The sequence below is a fragment of the Onychostoma macrolepis genome, chromosome 15, assembly GCF_012432095.1.
Source record: "Onychostoma macrolepis isolate SWU-2019 chromosome 15, ASM1243209v1, whole genome shotgun sequence".
Taxonomy (NCBI): domain Eukaryota; kingdom Metazoa; phylum Chordata; class Actinopteri; order Cypriniformes; family Cyprinidae; genus Onychostoma; species Onychostoma macrolepis.
In genome coordinates, this window is record NC_081169.1 from 8,780,281 (window position 1) to 8,801,436 (window position 21,156).

The 21,156-nt window shown below is 39.3% G+C and overlaps 1 protein-coding gene and 1 long non-coding RNA gene across 2 annotated transcripts in view; one reads left to right on the top strand and one right to left on the bottom strand.

Moving 5' to 3' along the window:
• Positions 1-21,156, top strand: part of arhgap35a (Rho GTPase activating protein 35a) — a 79,657-nt gene that overhangs the window by 45,816 nt on the left and 12,685 nt on the right. The window contains exons 2-4 of the mRNA XM_058745209.1: positions 5,495-9,629; positions 12,014-12,158; positions 17,340-17,417. Of these exons, the coding sequence (XP_058601192.1) occupies positions 5,889-9,629; positions 12,014-12,158; positions 17,340-17,417 (3,964 nt within the window). The 5' untranslated portion in view covers positions 5,495-5,888. The remainder of the gene's footprint in view (positions 1-5,494; positions 9,630-12,013; positions 12,159-17,339; positions 17,418-21,156) is intronic.
• The window catches only part of LOC131520747 (uncharacterized), a 21,563-nt gene continuing 2,006 nt past the window's right edge, over positions 1,600-21,156 (bottom strand). The window contains exons 1-3 of the long non-coding RNA XR_009266122.1: positions 18,497-21,156; positions 2,877-2,963; positions 1,600-2,247 (exon numbers count right to left, since the gene is read on the bottom strand). The exon at positions 18,497-21,156 is cut by the window's right edge and continues 2,006 nt beyond it. This is a non-coding gene — a long non-coding RNA (uncharacterized LOC131520747). The remainder of the gene's footprint in view (positions 2,248-2,876; positions 2,964-18,496) is intronic.

Below are 21,156 nucleotides of genomic sequence, written 5' to 3' on the forward strand. Positions count from 1 at the left end.
CTTTGCTAGCACTCAAAAAACAAAGTCATACTGTACAAATGTCTTCTTTTAAAACACAGTGTCCTTATCTGATGTAGCCATAACCTTTTAAAAACAGTCCTTCAAAGCTTAACACTGCACATCACTCAGACTTTAGTGTATGGATTCCTTTCTCTGATCAGCTTGGCTCCTGCAATTTTAATAGTATTCTTAGCTTATGTGCAGGTCAGGCCCAAGGCCGGTAGAATGTGACCTATTTTTAACAGTAGCCTAAAGCTCGGAAGGCTTGTGGAGTTTAAACCTTGACAGTCCCTTAAAAGACTAAACTGCCCTTTAATGAAGCTTTGGAATGCTCTGATTACTTATGATTGAACCCTCTCACTGAGTTAACTGGAACCCACTGCTACAAGCAAGTTGTGACCTTCACGCCCTTTCGACCACTACATGCTGTTTTAGGTAGTGTCTTTTTTACACCCACCAGTCAGACCTCCTGCGCCCTCTTTCACTCCTCTACTCATTATGTAGGCAAGTGGGCCATGTATGAGGGCAAGTCCAGGCATATCCTCATCTGTTAGTGACTGTGCTCTGACACAAATGGTGCGTTCAAGTCCTGAACGGATACATCGTATTTACGAGTTGAACGCACATGAACGCCACCACAAAGTCGTTATTACAAGTGGAAAACTCAAAATTTTCTTTAACCCCGAGTTTCCGAGTTGGGGGCGTGTCAGTGAAAAAAGTGTCGGATGCAATGGACGCAGCCAAAGACTAAAGATATGCAGCATCGGTAAAGTTGTTGAAATGAATAAAATTATTTTTTGGTAATGTACAATAAAACTGTTACATATACACAATATTTTATTATTGTATAATTATAATAGGATATATAATTATTCAGTCTACATCACCTTCATAAATTAAATAAAAACGGAAAAAAGAAAAAACACACTGATGCACATTCTTCATTCAATATTTTGTAGATAAAAAATCGTTGAATTTTATGTAGAAAAGTTAAATTGCCATCATTTTCCGACCAAAGTGACTTGAACGCACCCGACGTCGTGATAACGACTTGTCAACTCGTAAGTACGAACGTCCCAGGAGGACTTGAACGCAGCAAAAGTGTAGGATGAAGTCCTCAAGCCTGCAGGCTACATGCTAGCCTAGCTTTGGCTTGATGGACTGTATCATGTCTTATAAAAACATGGTTATAGGTGTGATTGTATCTCACTTCTGATTGGTGTATGCTGGAACATCTGCTTTTGCCGTCTGACTCTGTTGGATGATACCTTAGCAGTGGTCCAGTGGTGTAATGCAATTTGCATATGAACATTTTCATTTGGTGTATCAGAAAAGTGTTTAATTTCTATTTTAAATTATGGTTGTCAAATTTATGAATCTGAGCAGTTGTTCGACAAGAAGTATTTAGAATTGCAGATGGACATGAACAGTTATTTAGTGCTTGAATGTCTGCTTGAAGTGCTTGAATTTTTATTAGTTGATTTTGTATCAGCTATACTAGCCATCTGTTCGCATGTTTGTGATATCTATGATTTGTTTGTTGCTGCATTAGTTTATCAGGGGGAAAACACAGGCTGATTTGGCTCTCGTCTTTAGCTGTTGTAAATTTTCATTTCGTTTTATGGCACTGATAGCATGCCGAACATGGCAAGACAAAGCAATACATGGAATTACACAGCTGGGACAGATCAAGCAGATGTGGCTCTTGCGCTGGCGGCAATGTGTGAGTTTCAGAGAGCTAGGTCATGAAGAGCTAAAGAATAATGAGCACTTCCTTAATTAGACTAATGACTTTCACAATTGGTCATGAACCAGCAAGCATGGTGCCACTTGTCATGTTGGTGACCCAACAAAATAGATGCACTGATTTATTTATTTTTTGGTCCCAGAAACTGAAGTCACCACCTGGTTGTGTGTGTATGTGTGCGACACGTGGGTCCTAGCTGATCTGTAGCCATGCAGCTGTCATGGTTATTTGTTAATGACTTTTTCCTTGAGAGCTCTCGAGTGTTTCTCTGCTAAAATGAATTTTCAAGCCACAAAATGCATTCTCAGATCTTTTCTTCCTCATTGTAACATCTTGGAATTTAACATGGAAAACATTACTATGGGTGGCACTTACAGCAACCTGTTCTTGAGCGTAATTGCATAATTACTTGCACTCTATCAGCATGAATGATATAATTACTCCCTCGTATCTTACTAACTGATAACCACATCTGATTGGCTCAAAGATGTCCTCATGGGCTACAAGAGAAAAAATAAATAAAATAGTTAATTTGAAGTCTTGTTGGGTGAATGCAATGAAAATATATTCAGGTTACAGTTCATAAATGATTTTGATAACTTCTTGAGCAGTGTAATATTTAACTCATAAAATGGAGATGATGTTTCCGAGTTATGTTAGGGGGGGAGCTGGTCAATGGTTAAACAAACTTTAGTTTGTAACAAACGCTGCCACACCCACAGCATTGCATTGTTCTCCGCTTTGTTTTAACTATAGTGGGGGAGTAGAATGACAAATTCATTCTTGACATTTCAGGCTTATTTTTTCTAGCTAAGCCAGCATACCTCACTTTTGTGTTTGTATCTTATCAATGATCCTACATTGACTGGCATGCCAAGGCTCAAACTTTGATACCCTTTTCCGCTCAGATATTAAGTGTCAGAAATTCAAATGAAATGTTAAAACTCTTACATGTTTTGTGATTTCAAGAATGCTGACTGTTACATAGAAGCTATTTCACAGAGCAAATTCGCCACAGCGGAATCATTACATTTGGCCCAGACCGTGACAGTGACATCTGCCACTGCAATCATGTGTCGCTTGTGATCGCTAGATGTAGTGCCTTGAGAGCTGTTGTCAGCACATTTACCTAGTCTCGCCTCCAAGGTGCTGCTGTTGATCAGGCAGACGGAGGTCTGTAGCTTCTGTGGTGCCTGTCCTTGGCATAGTCAGGTGCCTTTTATATAAAAAGACAACAAAAATAAAATGTAAATGTAGGGTAAACGTACCTTTTAAGCTCACCAAAATCTACATTGAGACATTTTTAGTGCACAAGATATTGGTTTCAGTACAAAAAGTTATGTTAAAATAAAATATTAATCTCTCACACAAAAATATGTAATTTTATTTTAAATGACAAAAGCATTTCGATTAAGATATACATCATTAAATTAAAAAAGTCTGGCTGTGCTTAATGGGTACATTTTTGTACCCTTTAAGCACACCCCTGTTCCCATTAAGCTCACATCATGTTTTATTAAAAAATCTTGTTTATTTTAAAGAGAAACTTTTTGAAGGTACAAAATCAATCATAAAAAAACAAAATGGAACACTAAAATCAAACAAGGCATTCAATTTGATCAGTTAATGAAGTGTCATCTAAACACATTGCAACATCTATACTAGTCTGCGTTCAGCCAAGTAACACATTCAGAAATCAAATAAAACAAACCAATAAAACATTTCATTCATGGGGATGAACACAGAAACTAGCCTCATTATGAGGCCTCTTATTAAATGGATATCAACTTATCTATAATCTCTTAAGGCTGGAATACACTACACGATTTTTGACCCGATTTTCCACAGATTTACAGTCTTGAAAAATTGATGCTAGTTGCCAAAGATCAGAGCCAGTCTGCAGATTTGAGTCGACAGAATCCGTAGAAAATCGATTAACTTAACTTAGTGACAACCATCAGTTAATATTTGAAGTCGGTTTATGAAGTATTTACATAGACGTACAGTATGGAAGAGCTTAAAGAGAGCACACTGAGCTTAATTGGAGCAGCAACAATTTTTAATAAATTTAATGTAATATTTATTAAAATGACAGGATTTTGTTAAATAAATAGTCTAGGTCATGTATTAAGTTCGTACATATTTAAATATGAATAACTATTATTAACCATATCTATGAAATTATACTTTCATGTTGATGTCACGCTGAAGCTGTGTGATTTTCATAGTAGTGCACCCTTTAAGCTCATCTTACAGTAATGTGAAATCCTTAAAAATAACAGCACTGTAAAACCACAGACCAGCAATAAACTGTCAATTTATAATATTATGGATGTAAAAGTGCAAGCCAGTAATTCCTGTGAAGTTATATATTAGCATAGCACACAATCTATACAGCTAGTCAGCTAACTGTGTTCTGTATTCTGCGCTATGTTGCTAAAACTATCTTTTGGATCTAATGTAATTATTTCCCACATCCAAGTTCCAGGTTATAATATGCAAAAGTCTGAACATTAATCTCTTAATTTTATAATAAGTAGTGAAATTTACCCAAAATAAAGGCTTAAACATCTAAAAAAAACGCACATTTAAGGGGCTCCTCTTTTGGTGAAAGTTTTAGACAGTGTTCAAAATGGCCGCCAGACAGTGTGCACACATGGATACTCCTATCTTAGTGTGCAATGATCTGATTGACTTGAAATTATAGGAGGTATATAGTAACAAACATATCAATTGGTTAAGACATCAAGTAGGATAATAAATAATTTTTTTATTTTATTAATCTGATTTCAAAAATGGAAGTGTGCATAATGGGTACGTGAGCTTAATGGGTACGTTTACCCTATAAATAGTGATTGTAATTTGTTTCCAAAACAAATAGCAGAATAGATATAAAAAGGGTAAGGATACTCTTTACCGTTTTCGCTGTATTCTGTAATTTTAACAACAACTTTTTTTCTGCATTTGGCAGGCTATTGGGATTTCAAGAAAAGTGTAAAAGCTCCTCTGAGCTCTTGTCATATATTGTCCTAGAGGGTTCTGTTCTTTTTGTAGATTTCCACAGGCCTTGACTTAATTTGTTTTTGTATCCACATGCTTTCACCCACTCAATTTATACATCATACATTTCCTGTTATGAATTCAGTTCTGAATTTGATTCACAGTATCACTCTGTTTGAAATTTTAATGGAGTTGTTAATTTTTGTTATAGCAAAAACCTTTTGAAAATGATTTTTGAGACTGTGGAAAGCAGCCAATGTGCAGTGCTTCCTATTAAGGGCCATTTTGAGTTTCCCTGGTTGCCCAATTAAAACTGTATCTCTGAAGCACTTATCACAGCTTTCATCTGTGTGTATATGTTTGTGTGTGTTTGGGGACTAGAATGTGATGCCTCGTAGGGTTGAATCAATTCAAAAATGTTGGCTTTGGTATGATACCAGCCTCTTATACCTTGGTATTGATACCTTTAGGTTACGCATAAACAACCCTGGGCAACTGATGAAATAAAACAGGGACTGGTGGTGCCAAAATAATCAAATTCCTTGTGACTTTGCACTTACATAGCCCTTACTGTACTGCAGTAAATTTTAACAGCCAATATAAAGTCAATCATCTTGATGTGAAAGCTTATAGCTTTATAGTCGTATTTGGTCAAATTTGAACACAATTATTTGTCTGTATAAATTCATCTTTGTATCTATTTTGTAGTAACTTTCTAATTGTAATGTCTCTTTTTATTTCTTGCAGGGTCAGATCCAGGTTGGGTGAACCTGAAAACTACAGTATTTCTGTGTCCGAGTTCCCCTGAAGAGAGGAGATGGGCTGGAAAAATACCACCTGCAGCACACCCGCCTAAGTCCACAGGGACTCCACTCCCCCACCCTCAAACCCATTCCCTTCTTCCCCTTCTAAACCTCTGCCAAAATTGTGAATGGCCAAATGACTGTGGATTTAAAATTTGATCATTAAAGGGATTGGATATACTGGCCCTGCATGGAAAAAAAACCCCTAAAGTAACTTTCAGGATCTTTAGAAATAAATAATTTGCCAAGCCTGAAAGCATTTGGATGGAACATCAGCCCAGCAGCTTTCAAACTAGAGCTTCTGGGAATGGCAAAATGAGTGCTGTCATACGATAATAATGGCAAAAAAACAAGATGCCCGGGGAACAACCTACAACCTTGTTGTGGTAGGTTTGTCCGGAACTGAAAAGGAAAAGGGGCAGTGTGGGGTAGGCAAGTCCTGCCTTTGTAATCGCTTTGTTCGCCCCAGTGCTGATGATTTTTATTTGGACCACACATCTGTTTTAAGCACAAGTGACTTTGGTGGTAGAGTGGTGAACAATGACCACTTCCTGTTTTGGGGCGAGGCGGTACGAATGTTGGAGGAGGGCACTGAGAGCCGAATGCATGTGGTGGAACAGACCGAGTTTATTGATGACCAAACGTTTCAACCACATCGAAGTACTGCCTTACAGCCCTATATCAAGCGGGCAGCTTCCACCAAACTGGCCTCTGCTGAGAAGCTTATGTATTTCTGCACAGATCAGCTAGGACTAGAGCAAGACTTTGAGCAGAAGCAAATGCCTGAAGGCAAGCTTTTAGTGGATGGATTCTTACTCTGTGTAGATGTGAGCAGGGGAATGAACCGAAATTTTGATGACCAGATGAAGTTTGTCACCAATCTCTATAACCAGCTAGCTAAGACCAAGAAGCCAGTTGTACTTGTGCTGACCAAGTGTGATGAAGGAGTTGAGCGGTACATCAAAGACTCTCACACCTTTGCCTTGGCCAAGAAGAATTTGCAGGTTGTTGAAACCTCAGCACGCTCTAACGTTAATGTTGACCTTGCCTTTCTTACCTTGGTGCAGTTGATAGATAAGAGTAGAGGGAAGCCCAAGATCATTCCATACTTTGAAGCACTCAAGCAGCAGAGTCAGCAGATAGCATCTGCTAAGGACCGCTATGAGTGGCTGGTAAGCCGCATTGTGAAGAACCATAATGAAACCTGGCCCAATATCAACCGCAGAATGCAGACATCCCCTGAATACAAAGAGTATGTCTTCCTCGAGGGTACTTCCAAGGCCAAGAAACTATTCCAGCAGCATGTGCACAGGCTCAAGCAAGAGCATATAGAAAAGCGGCGTAAAATCTATCTCAGCACACTCCCACAGGCTCTCAATTCTTTGGTTCCAGGCCTGGATGAGATTGATCACCTAAGCTGGTCAGGAGTACAGAAAGTTCTCGAGACTAAGCGGGAATTCTCCCACTGGTTTGTAGTGCTGGATGACACACCTTGGGAAACTACACCACACATTGACAAAATGGAGGATGAACGCATTCCCCAGGACCTTTTGGAAACCCCTGCAGCGGAGCAAATCTATGAGGCTCACTTAGAACACCTGCGCAATGAGCGGAAGCGGGCAGAAATAAGATGGGAGTTCAAAGAGAAACTTGCGTCTTCGCCATTTGTTACACCTGGCAAACCTTGGGAGGAAGCTCGTAGCTTCATCATGAATGAGGAGTTCTATCAGTGGCTGGAGGAGCCCGAGTACCTTGATATCTATAACAAATACCAGAAGATTATTATTGACCAAGCCAAAGAGGACTTCCAAGAACTTTTACTGGAGTACTCAGAGTTGTTCTATGAGCTTGAAGTTGATGCTAAGCCCAGTAAAGAAAAAATGGGTGCCATCCAGGAGGTTCTTGGAGAGGAGCAGAGGTTCAAGGCCCTGCAAAAGCTTCAAGCTGAGAGAGATGCCCTTGTGCTCAAGCATATCCATTTTGTCTACCACCCTACTAAGGAAACCTGTCCTACCAGTCCTCATTGTGTGGATGGCAAAATTGAGCAACTCTTAGCCCTTCGTTTTCCCACTCGATATTGCTTTGATGGGAGCACAAAATCACAATTTGGTGAGGGAAAGGTAGACAGAATTAATCTTGTGATCCTTGGCAAAGATGGACTTGCAAGAGAGTTGGCAAATGAGATCAGAGCCCTGTGCACCAATGATGAACGGTACGTGCTAGATGGAAGGACTTATGAACTGGCTCTTCGACCTATAGAGGGAAATGTACGCCTTCCAGTGAACTCCTTCCATACCCCCACTTTTGCCCCACACGGTTGCCTCTGCCTCTACAACTCAAAGGAATCCTTATCCTACATTGTTGATAGTATTGAGAAATTACGAGAGTCAACCATAGGTCGAAGGGATACCAATCTAGTTCAGCTTCCCTTGTCTCTTCTGTTGGTCACCAAAAGAGGCGTTGGTTCAATTTCTGACATTGGAGGTGAAACAGCACAAAGCCTGATCCAACAAGGTCAACAAGTGGCTGGCAAATTTCAGTGCAGTTATTTAGAGCCTGCTTCTCCAGGTGTGGGATATGGTCGCAATATAAATGAAAAACATTTAAACCAGATACTCAAAGGTCTGTTAGACACACGAAGACCCTCAGTTAGTCTTGGCAGTAGCTCCCCACCTTTGCTACCTGCATTTGCTGGTTTCCGAGACTCTCAACAGAGCACAGAGGGTGACTTGCGAATCGTAATGTGTCTGATGTGTGGAGATACTTATGATGTTGACCAGCTTCTTTCACCATTCTTGCTGCCCCAGCACTGTCGGCCCTCTTCCAGTCTGTCCAGTGGAACATCAGTTTTGTTGGATTTATCTGTTGGTGGCCAAAGGCAAAGCATTGATCTTGCTGTTCTATCTTACCACTCATCTTTTTCCTTGCGTAAAAGCAGATTAGTGCATGGTTACATAGCAGTGTACTCAGCCAAACGGAAGGCTTCCATGGAAACCCTTTGTGCCTTCCTTTGTGAGGTCCAAGATATTATTCCAGTGCAGTTGCTTGCTGTTGCAGAGACTCAATCAGAACTTGCAGACTCTGAGGCAGTCCGGGAGCAGCTTGGCCAAGGGGAGGAACTGGCCCATGAAATTGATGCCCGTTTCAGCTCTGTGATCTGTGGACCTGGTGGGGTGGTGGGAGGCTTGCATCGGATGGACCACTTCCAGCCATTCTTTAAGGAGGTAGTGGAGAAGAAAACCATTGTAGAGGCAACATATATGTATGACAACGTTGCAGACAATGTCACCAATGAAAATGTTTCTTCACCTCGATGTAGCTCCCCAAGCATCACATTGCTGGACTCAGAGGATGACATCGAGCCCTCCCCACCTTATCCCACCCTAAGGGAAGATGGCACTTTAGCCCATGGTGGAGGTTTCAAGCTCCCAGATATGGAGGGTGATGCCTTCTCGCTCATCTCTGACATCGCAACTTTTGAAAACAAGCTTAACAACAAAGTCCCACCTCAGGTGCGACCAAAGCCCAATGTCACCTTTGACATTCCCAAACCCTCAAACATCAGTTCATACATGGACCTGAGCCTACATGGACCTAACAGGCGCTCATTACCGTCAGTCACCTGGCCACCAGCAACTGAAGGTGGTTATGATCCATCTGACTATGCTGAGCCCATGGATGCAGTAGCAAAGCCCCGTCCCACAGAGGAGGAAAATATTTATTCTGTACCACATGACAGCACACAGGGCAAGATTATCACTATTCGCAATGCAAACAAGAGCCATTCTAATGGTGCAGGAAATGGATCAGACAGTGAGGCCGATAGCAGTTCATTGGAACGTAGACGGAAACTATCTGCTCTTGGAGTTAAACCTCGGCTGTATCGTGATCGCTCCAAACGTCTTGGAAAGTTCAGCAGCTACCGCACAAGCTTCATTGGCAGTGATGATGAACTTGGAGGTCTCCCCAAGACTAAAGAGGACGAGCTTGCTGCACAGAAAGGGGACAGTTCCTTGAATGAAGAAGGTGAGGACCCAAAGAGGAGGAATATCTTAAGAAGTCTGCGAAGAAATACCAAGGTAAATTTAGCTGTTCTTTCATTACATATATTCATTGTACTTCAGAGCACATTTATACAGGCTAACTTTTTTTAAGATGGCCATAATTTATTTCATTTTTATTGATATATGATTCTGAAGTTTGCCATTAATGTTGTTTTCGTATTAGACTACACTTGTGTATTTGTTTTAAATTCAGCTGTATTAACATCCGTGTATTGTCAGTGTTTGACACTCTTTTACAGAAAATGTGTTCTGTCAAACAAATGTAGATGATTTTTTTTTCTTTCTTGCACTTGGATTTGGGGAAGTCTTTGACCCATTCTTTAAATGCAAATAACAGTCTTGGAGCAGTAGCCTTATGTTTTACTTAAACATGATGTTTCTGTGTTTTACCAATCCACTGAGAAAAGACCCAGCTGTTTTTTTTATTTTTATTTTTTTGTGTCATGGATGCACAGACTTTTAGTTTATCTGTATGTCTGTGTGCCAAACTTCGGTCAGGGTTGATTTTTGGTTATGCTGTGGTGTATGTCCATCTTTAAAAGTGTTTAAGTCAGACAAAACAGATTATTATATAAGTTTGACTCTTTTGCAAGGCAGTTGGGTGCTGTTCACTTGCAGTTGTCTGCTCTTTGCTTAATAGTTGTAAAATCTAAATTATTTTTTGCTGGGAATATTATTATAGCCATCACTCCCATAATACGCTGTATTCACACGAGCAGAAATTTCAGTCACTGCTGTTCTCATAGAGCATGTGACAGCCTGAGGGCATATGAAAGGATTGAGCCACCAGTCCTTCTCATTGCACAGCAGTGTCTTTATTACTTCAGTGGGGTTAGAATGAGGCCATTGGGTTAAATCACCTTGCTTGCATCAATTGCCTTATGGGACTGATCCATAAAGCAACCCATAAAAAAGCACAGCAGCCCAGTAGCCCCAGGGGTCTGTACTGGTTTAAGCTCTGTTCAACAAAGACTGTCCCCTTCTGATGTTAAATTAGTTCGAATAAGCCTTTCCTGTTTCTGTGTTCTATCCCATCTGCGCTCCCTCTCTTTCTCAGTATGTTAGACGGCAAGGCCGGAAATGTTCACTCAGCCTTTTAAAATCTCCTCACCCAACAAGTGGAATGTTTTAAATTCCACCGTCACCTAGTTCCTTTCTAATGCCCCCTTTAACTTTGAACCAGCAACTGGCAAGTGAATGGTTGCATGGTGGAGATACCAGGGGACTGCTTTCATTGTGAAGTTTTCCACCACTTGCAAATACTTTTTGCATAGATTGTGAGGTTAGTGAGGCATAACATAACCAAACATTGGATTTATTCACACTGTAACACTAGTGTATCCTGTCATGTCTGAAGTTGCAAATGGGTGGAGTAGCAGTTATAAACATGATGTAGCTGGTTTTCTTTGTGCACCTTGGTCTGGGTTGCCGTGTGACCTGCATTTCAGGGTGAACGCATTACTTTTGCATAACATTGCCATCCCAGTAATACTCCCTGTGAACTGTAATTGGAGCACAGATTCTTTACCGAGAGATTGGAGAGGGGAGGGGAGGTAATTATGTAAACGTCTATTGAGAGGAGCCAGTGGGGATTTAGGTGAAATCTGAAAATAAGAAAAGGAGTAGAGCAGTGGGAAATGTAAGGAAAAGCAAAAAGAGAGAGAGAGATAGAAAAAGGGAGGCAAATGTGGCATGGTTCCTGAATGTGTGAAAAGCAGAGCTTTGACCTGTGGATGTACCAGGAAGCCGGCTTGCCTTCTAGCTATAGAGCAGACAGACTCTGGCCTAATAAGCGTCATAGCTTTTTCTCTTGTCTGACAGTACTGCAGTCACACTAGCCAATGAGCCGTGATGCCCTGCTGCAGAGCATTATGGGAAGACAGGAGGTGGGGAGGGAGGTCTGAGCAGTGTATCCTCCTGCAGAACTTTAAACGCAAAAGCCAAACCCAATGTACCTTATAAACTGTCAAATTGCTGGAATAATGTGACTGATTTAACTGCCTTTAGGGTGGTCTGAGGCATGGTATTTGAACTCCAATATGACACTTAAAAAATATTAATTTCATTGCATAAGATGCAAAATATAAAACCAAGTGTCTCCAAATGATATTAACCTTGTCTTAGAATTTAATTTCTTTTTTAATCAACTGATATGAAGGTGATTTCAGTGGATTTATGCATTAATTTCACTGAAGAATCACTGCATTTAATTTTTCCAGTAACATTTGACATGTTAAGATGTTAAAATTACATTTAATTTTAATATTCTAATTGTTTATCAAAACCTGTTGATGTATTTTATATTAAACCTGTTGAGATATTGTACATGCTTAATTGTGGCTCAAACTTAGCCATTGTTATTGTACCAGCAAATAATGTTTTCGTCTCCTGTCAAGCAGAAAACGCGGCCAAAGGCTCGTCAGTCATCATTGTCCAAACCTCTGGAAAGTAACTACTTCGGTGTTCCCTTGGCCAACGTTGTCACGCCAGATCGGCCCATTCCATTCTTCATCGAAAAGTGTATCCGTTACATTGAGACTACAGGTAAGCAGCACATGGCCAAAATTCTGACTTTTGTATTGTTATTTTGGAGTGAGGTATTGAACTCAATTATTTGAAATGCGTTTAAAACGCACGCCAGCAACTGACACTTGAGGCTGAAGTTCAAATCCTGCTCAGATCTGTGTCGAACATAGGTTAGTTTGCTAATTGTATCTGAAGTTCTGAAATTACAAATCCCTCTTAAAACCAGCAAACCCAACCAACCTGGCCAAATTGGGAGACCAGCAAACTACCTTAGGTTGGTTTGTCAACAGGGTATATACTGTACCTAACCTATATGATCATTTTAACATTTTAAATTATCCCACAGAGCTCAGCATGCAAATAAGAGCCTCTCATATTCAGCAGTATGATAATGCAATGCATGAATGCAGGTATGTGCACTTGTTAAGTGTTTATCTGTGCAGCTGTGATTTGATTTGGCTCGGTAGCATTAGCGCCATTAGCTTCCAGGGATTAAGCTCATCAACTGAGAGCAAGTGCATTTGCTCCGGCTGGGGTTTTCTGTAATGCCGAGTGTTGGAGAACACATCAGTATTCCCTGTGGGATGCATCTGTCCATCTGTAGTTCAGATGAAGTCAACCCTGCGCAACCTACTGTATAATGAGCCCCTGTTAGTCAAATGTTGGCATGTTCACAGATGCAGATCTCATAATTACGTTGCTTTGTGTGCTTCTGGATTATCACTCAAGTGATTTGACTGGATCCTCACTACTGGATTACGAGTGCACACATAAGTATAAAAGAAAACATGAAATTGGTACAATACCTATATAAAGCATCAGCTACATGCTTTTATGTATTACATACATAGTTGAAGTGTATTCATTTCAAATCCCTAAGAGAGCACTCAACCCCACCCTTTGGATTGAATGTGTGAACCACTAGGGGGCGGAGCGGAGGCAATGGCTGTCATTAATAGTTTTCTTAATTCAGCTCCTGATCTTTGTCCTTCGTTTCCATTTCCTCTTTCCCCCGCCCTTTTTATGTTTCGTTGTGTATGTGTGTGAGCTGCCAAACTCCTTGCGGTAATTTTCTGCCTGATAACTCCCTCATTGAGATCGATATCACATAGCAGAAATGGTGAACAATCTTTCGGGCTCAGCTCTTTTTTTGTGCTCTGTGGGTGGAACTGGATTCTACAACAGCCTACAGCATGATTTGCTGATAGCACCCTCAGCGTAAACACTAGAGGATACACATTCACTCGCTCACTTACTCACTCAAAGTGTCTTACCCATCAAAACAATACAACCTTATCAGAATTACACTGAATTGCTTTTACAAAGGCTTTTGTAGAAAAATGTCAGTTTGACATGTCAAGCAAGTCCTGCTAGCAGCTGCAGCTAAGATGTGCTTAGTCATAGTAGCTTAGTATTGTACATATGGCAACACTGTGTATCTCAGGGCCTCATAAAAGCTAAATATAACTCTAGCTGTATAAATTAGGGATTGGTCACTGTGGTCATATGAAAACGGCTAGTCGGTTTATAAGGTCAGCTATTGACATTTAGTTTGAATTTGTTTTTTCTTATTTTTATATCTCTTTTATAGCTGAAAGCAAAATAAAATAAGTAAAATATTAAATAAGCAAGTGGCGAGGTATGGGCATATGTGTTATGTGAATGACATTTGAAGTCAGCTGAGCTTTTTGTGGAGGTCTGCAAGTGCAGATTCCTTGGGAGCCTGGACTTGTCTAATACAACATGCCTAATTATGCAAGGTTTTGCGTAAGACCGACAAGTTGTTTTCAAAGTACTCTACCATTCAAATGTTGGGGTTGATGTGCTTAAATGTTTATGCAGATCAAGGCTGCATTTATGTGTGCATAAATACAGTAAAAACAGTAATATTGTAAAATATTATTGCAATTCAAAATAACTGTTTTCTATTGTAATATATTTCAAAATGTAATTTATTTCTGTGATGCAAAGTTGAATTTTCAGCATCATTACTCCAGTCTTCAGTGTCACATGATCCTTCAGAAATCATTATAATATGCTGATTTGCTGATTTTTTTTTTTTGTGGAAACCGCAATAAATATTTTTCAAGATTAGGCTATTTGATGAATAGAAAGTTAAAGGGGACTGCATTTGTTTGAAAAATAACCTTTTTTGTAACATTGCAAATGTATCTACGGTCCCTTCCTTTCAATTTAATGTATCCTCCTTGCCAAGTAAAAGTATAGCTTTCTTTAAAAAAAAAAAAAAAAAAAGTAGTAACCCAAAACCTTTGTATGGTAGAGCATGTAGCACATATCTAGTTAAATAATTTAATACAAAAACTATCAAAACATTCAGTCATTCTTTATTCAACCACATATCCTTATGTACTGTATTTTGTGAATGCTTCGGGCCCAATTCATTGTTGAGTGACCATCACATTAATCAAAATGACTTCTTTTAAAAAAACAACGTTTTGTTGCTGGGTGACAAATTCAGTTTGAGCAAACTAGTCAAGTTAAGCTTGTATATTTCTGGAGAAGGGTTCGTGTCATTTTCTCCTGTTTCTTTTTGTGTTTGATGGCACTGAAATGAAAACACAGTCGCCGTCTGTTATGTAACCTCAGATTTATATACAGTAGTTTCTATAGGGATCCATTTCCGTCCCTTCCGTTATGCCCTCTGTACCAAAAATACTTGCTTTCCCCTATTGTTCCTCTCATTTCCCGTTCATTCTTCTAGGTAAACCTGTCTCTCATTTAACTTCTCTTTCCTCTTTATGTCTTCTCTCACTCTCTACCTGTCAGTCCTTTTCTCACTGTAGCAATGGGATGGTATGATAAATGAGCGTTGGTTGTTTTAGGGCCATTGGGGTCACCATCTCCACATTATTCACTGCTTTTCATAGCAGCAGGACCTGTTCCAGAATCAGTCCAGTGCTACACAGTATGGGAACAGGAGATACAGTATATAGTCTCAGCCCACAGGCCACCAACTCTGACCCATCAATCAGACCCTATTTTTAATATGAATCAGATAATGAAATGGCTCTAGTAGAAACAGCTCTAGTTATTGAGACAGGGAAGGAGGGAACGTGACAGTCGTTGGAGGAGGAGAAATGCTGAATTGGCTGATACTGGCCCCGGAGGATATGCTGAAGATGATGGCAGGAAGCGGCAGGGGTTTGTTTGGACATGTTGCAGGGTTATCTGTGCATTAGGAGGGCTTAAAGCAAAAAGGTCATGGTGAGTTTCAGTTAGCGAAGCCCATGAGGCTCAAAGTGCTCTGTGTTTTTTTAAAATGTCTTAACATGACGTTCTCTTGATGCTGCTAATGGACTGGACGTTCATTTTGAAGGCCAATAGATTGAGAGTGATGGACATGAAATGACATGAGAGAAATTATATAATGAACTGGAAATATGGTGACTTCCTTGTATTGTCCTTGACTGTCCTTCAGAGGATGTTTCTTTTTCTCCCTCATGCATTCCTGTGGCTTCTGTTCTGTTTGAACATTTTCTTTAGGAGTCTTTAGTTTGTGATTAAATTTGGTTTAAGCTATGAATGGATAGTTTTGAGTCCTTTTGTAAGATGTCTTAGTTGGAAAGCTCATCTGAATTAAGCTCATTAAGGTTCATTTGAAGAACTTGCTCATAAAATGGGCATCAAAACAGTTTTGAAGTACATGGTAGGGTAGTGTATTTATGTCTGGTATGCTTTAAAATTTAACAGGCCAAATAAAAAGCCCAATCAGGGCTCGACAATAAGGTTGGGAACAGAGTGAGAGTTTCTGATCAGTAAAAGATTACTAATAAATTGTCACTAAATGTAACATTTGTTGATCTTGAACATGTTTCATGCTAAGCATTTATGTTAAGCATAGTTCTGTGAATTCTGTTGATTTTTAAATTTGACCAGTGCTACCTAACAGAAACTTGGAAAACATCAATTAGAAATTATAAGCTAATCAGTAATGTTTACATCATATACCAATATTTTCTCTCAAAAAAAAAAAAAAGTTTATGAATTTATGGTGAGTTTATGATTGCTATTCATTCATCCATCCACACTTATTTATTCACTTCAGTTAATTTAATTAGTTATTTATGTAACTTAGTTATTCATTTACATATCTATAGTTATTTACTTATTTAGTAATTCACTTATGTAGTTAGTAATTAACTGATTTAATAGTTTATTTGATTGGCTTTTTCAGTTACTTGTTTTAGTTACGTACTTGTTTAATTGTATATCGATTCATTTGGAGAATTGTGCACATTTAAAAATTACAAATCATTTTTTTTTATCATATTACTTTTTCATTATTAATATTTTTGCCATTTGTAAATAAATTTAACAACAGAAGACCAATGGGGTGGGGGGGGGGTGCTGTTGAGATCTGGCATTAAAAATGAAATGGCTTTTGTGGCTTATTTTTAATGGTTAACTTTATCACAAAACAAAAACTTTTTTGGAATAGGCTGTTCATATTCATATCATACTTGAGCCTATTTTTAAAAGAAACTTTGAAATGATTGGTAGACCTTGTGGATTTCTCAGACATCAAAAGTTGAGTTTTATGATGAGTGCAAATATATAACGCAATATGAAACTTGATCTTTCAGAGGTTTTACAGTCCTTTTCTCGCCTTTTTTTCTTTTCTTTTTTCCGTCATGTTCTTACACTCCGCCATGAACACACCCTTCCTCTCTATACACATTTCCCTTCCTGCGGCTCCACAGAAAAGCTTTTATGGATAATTGATCAGGAGAGGTGAGGCAATCAATGAGGTCTGCCTAGGCAACGCGCCGACTCATTTCCGAGAGTGTCTCTCTGCCTCTCGCTCTATCTTCCTCTTTATCGATGTACTTGTTTTCTCTCTGCTTGGGTGAGATGGGCCAAGCCGAGCCATTCTCTGGCTCATGCCTCTGTCTGCATCTGCGGGGCACAAGACGCAAGCTGCTCTCTGCCTGTGGCAGCCCTCATTCTTCATGTACGACTGATAAGTCAAACAGTGAAGATCTGACAGCCAGAGTGTGGTCGCACAATTAGCAACCTCAGATATAAATTAAATATGTGTAATGCGTTGTACATTCTCTGAGCTGGAGATAACACCATTGTTGGCTCTTATCAAACTCTGAGACTGTCTAAAAGGAATGGAGTGCAAAACTCATTAATGTCAACTCTCTCTCTCTCTCTCTCTCTCTCTCTCTCACACAGGGTTGAGCACAGAGGGGATCTACAGGGTGAGTGGAAATAAGGCCGAGATGGAAAGCATGCAGCGGCAGTTTGACCAGGGTGAGTCACATGACCTGTCTGCCTTTCACTTTCTTTTTCTTTTGATCTCTCTCTTCAGTATCTGTTTAGTGTGCTTTATTGGCATGGCAGATACATATAAATAGAACAAAATGTAGTGCAGCTAGTAACATGCAGTAATATAGATTTAAAAAGAAGCAGTGGAGTAGAACGTAAGTTGAAATAGCAAGGAATGAAATTAGTAAGGGTAAATTTAAACGATTCAGTGTTGGGAATGTTACAAGTCTGGGTGACACAAATAATGCATTTAAATGCTAATCGGCCTCAGTAAACAATCACATTTTACCCGGGTTGCATCTCGCAGTGTGAATTGAATGTAATGAGAAGTTCATACACCACAAAATAATCCTGTTGTCTTTGTTAGATGCACAGATTTACATGCAAACATGCTAATGGAGTCCGGTTTGTGAACAAATGAGCAGTTTTGGAATGAGTATGAATTGTGTGTGATTATCATCATGATATTGAATGAAAAATGAAATATTGACGTTAATTATGAAAATGAGAGAATGAGAATGAGCTTTATTGCCAGGTATGTTTACACATACGAGGAATTTGTTATATGGAAGCATGTGTAGCAAAATTCCATTTTAAATGTAATATGCAAAATGGCAATGCAATATGTAAAATGGCAATGTATTTCTGTATTTAAATTTACATTTTCCCATTAGTATGTGCAACATTTAGTGCAAAATGAAAATTCAATTACATAATTTAAATTTGCCATTTTCTACACTAGTTTTAATATGCAGACATATTGCATTGCTATTTTGCATATTACATTTCAAATTGAATTTTGCTACACATATGCTTCCATAGTTAATACTACACATAATACACAGTATACTGTAAATAATCCAGTGGCAGTAACTGTTGACACTGTGGTTGATTCTGGTTGTAATCGGGTTGACACTCCAACATAGTAGGTGGCAGTGTTGCACCTTAACACTGTTTGACATCCATCAGAAAATGGAAAAATGAAGACAATGACTAGTGTGTAGCTAGTACTGCTGCACTAAATCATGTCAGACAAGACGACAGACGAAAACGAGATGCTCTACCTTCAGCCGAAAAAGTTTGTTTGCCAGTGTAGGAGTTATTTTGGATCCTGTAAAAAAAAAAATTACAGGGTGTTAGCTGTGCCAATTGACAGCTCTTTTCAAAAGTTCTTTTTATACACTTTTGTACAAGTTATGGTTATAAACTCTCTTTCCACTTCCCTACACTTGTGTTTAAGTCATGTAGTGAAAATCTGATGATATGACAGTATGAATCTGTCCTAGTATGTCAAATCAAACCCTGACTGCTGTCCCCCCCATCTCTCTCGCTTGTCTTCCTGTCCACTTTACACTATAATAATCTTCTAAAGGCGAATAAATAAATTAATCTAAAAGTAAATGCTAGACACTGATGTTTGCAATATCAAGATGAAAATGTAATGGTATTGTCCCAATACTAGCATAATGTCCCAGTCAAGTATGTACTTTTGCCATCACCACAGAAAGTAGTAACTTTAAGACTATTTGATTAGAATTCTGAAAAGTAAGGGAATTTTGTTTTATTCTTGTCAAATTTGTGGTGTTGATGTATGCCTTTGTCATAAAACAATAGCCCCGTTTCCACCTCAATAACTTTACCCAGGAACTATGGACTAGGGAGGCTGGTACTCGGTGTGTTTCCACTGTTGGAACCAGGATCTAAATAAAGTTCCGTGTACAAATTTGCCCCTCAGAAAGTCCCTGCTTGCGAGGTAGTACTTTTTTTTTAAAGGCCCGGAACTTTCAGGGGTGGGACTTGGGCACTGAGCATGCTGATTGGTTGAGTTCACGCAGCATTGTAGTTCAACCGCCATATATTCACACATTTTTTAAAAACATTACTGTTATTGTGTCATGAAATGTAGTTTCAGGTGAGAATGTAGTTGTTTAAAACTCAAATCTGCGGTTTATTTATAAAGACAGCTCCTATTTAAAAATGTGCTTTGCCGATTTCGGAGACGTGAGCTCCACGCGATCAGCGGGCTCTCAGTGCTCATGTATTCCGATGAGAGCAGCCTCACCTCGGCTAGTCCTTCTGACTCTTTAACCACTGACTCTAGTGGTTAAACATGAGAGATAATTAGTTTGGGGTAAATCGAACAGGTAATCTTTGGTCTGAATTCTATTAATATGCTAAAATGAAAAGCAGCAATACTATTTGATATAATATTTCGTTTCATTGTAATTTAGGCTATGTACGTTCCCTGTACTACATTTCCGCAGCTATTAATATGTTTAAATGAAACCGAAAAGAGGCAGTGGTGTTTGATATCATATTTCATCCTATTGTAAATACAGTGAGGGAAATTGCAGTAGCCAAGGTGAGCTGGCTGATGTTATCTCATACGCCGCTCTTTGCAGAATTACCGGACTTGTGTCATCCCGTCCACAGGAGTTCACACTCCTGAGTCGAACTCGCGAAGTCCAAACTACCAAGGACGCAAGTCCGAAATTTGCGTATTTCGTTAGAAATGCGCACAGACCTATGTCACCAGACTATTTGCCTAAATTTCTCGCTACTTTAGACCACGATGGAAACGCAGACAGCAACAGGTCTGGGGGAAAAGTAATTTCGGTGGAAAAGCAGCAATTGACATTATTAAGCTTAAAAGTTTACTACAAAAGGCAATCCCCTGCATACCAATAAGCATACTTCCCTACTATATAGTAGGTGAAAACAGCATGTAGTATGTCCACATTCCCAGTATTCATAAAACAGTAGGTTTTCCAATTCCAAAGTGTGCATCTGATGGGACTTTACGATCATGAGGCCACAGGAGAGGAGTTGTGACTAATAGTAAAATGAATCAACTGACGCTGGTAAGTTATGTGACAATGACAACATAGCGAATGTAGTACATCCAGATTTCAATACCACACACATTCATACAATATAGAACAGACTTTTTAACAGTTGCAAAGTACTGTATCTTCCTCATCAAATGTAGTACCTAACTAGACAGTATGCGGTTTCACCTAATAACTGTTGTCCAGCAATATCTTTTGTTGCATTTCAGGTAAGACTCTTGTTTGCAACAAAACTGTACATGTAATTTGATGCAAAGACCAAAATTGGACATCTTGTCTTTGACCCATGTACAATTCACACTATACTCTGAAGAAAACACCAAAAATTATAATACCATGGTGACGTTTCAAAAGTACGACTTGTAAAGCTAAGAACATTACTAAAGTATAACAAGAGCAATGACTCCCACCTTCTCTCTCTCTGCTTGTCTGGCCTCCATGAACTTCCAGGCTCTCGCATTACCCTGCTGTTGTAGCAGCATAATCTAAAGACATCTCATGGATATCATAGTACATACAGAACTCTGTTACTCATATTTGCCTTGGGGAAAAGTTTGAGTGGGCCAGTCACAGCAGACCCGGCTGACCTCGCTGCTTTCAAAGAAATGGCTGCTATTCCTCGGTGCATGGATCACATTTCTGTCAATGAGCACATTGTAGAGCAGATAAGCTCAATTAACCGGGACTGATCCACAGCTATTGATCCGGCCCACCGAGGGCCATTATGAAAGCATAATGTCAGAGTGCATAGAATATGCTTGTATTATGTGCATACTTGAGAAGAGGCAGCACAGCGTCTATTTTCGATTGCTTATTTTTAAAGGTGGTAAGACGTGTGTATATAGTTCCGACTAGTATGTTTATTTGTATTTGTG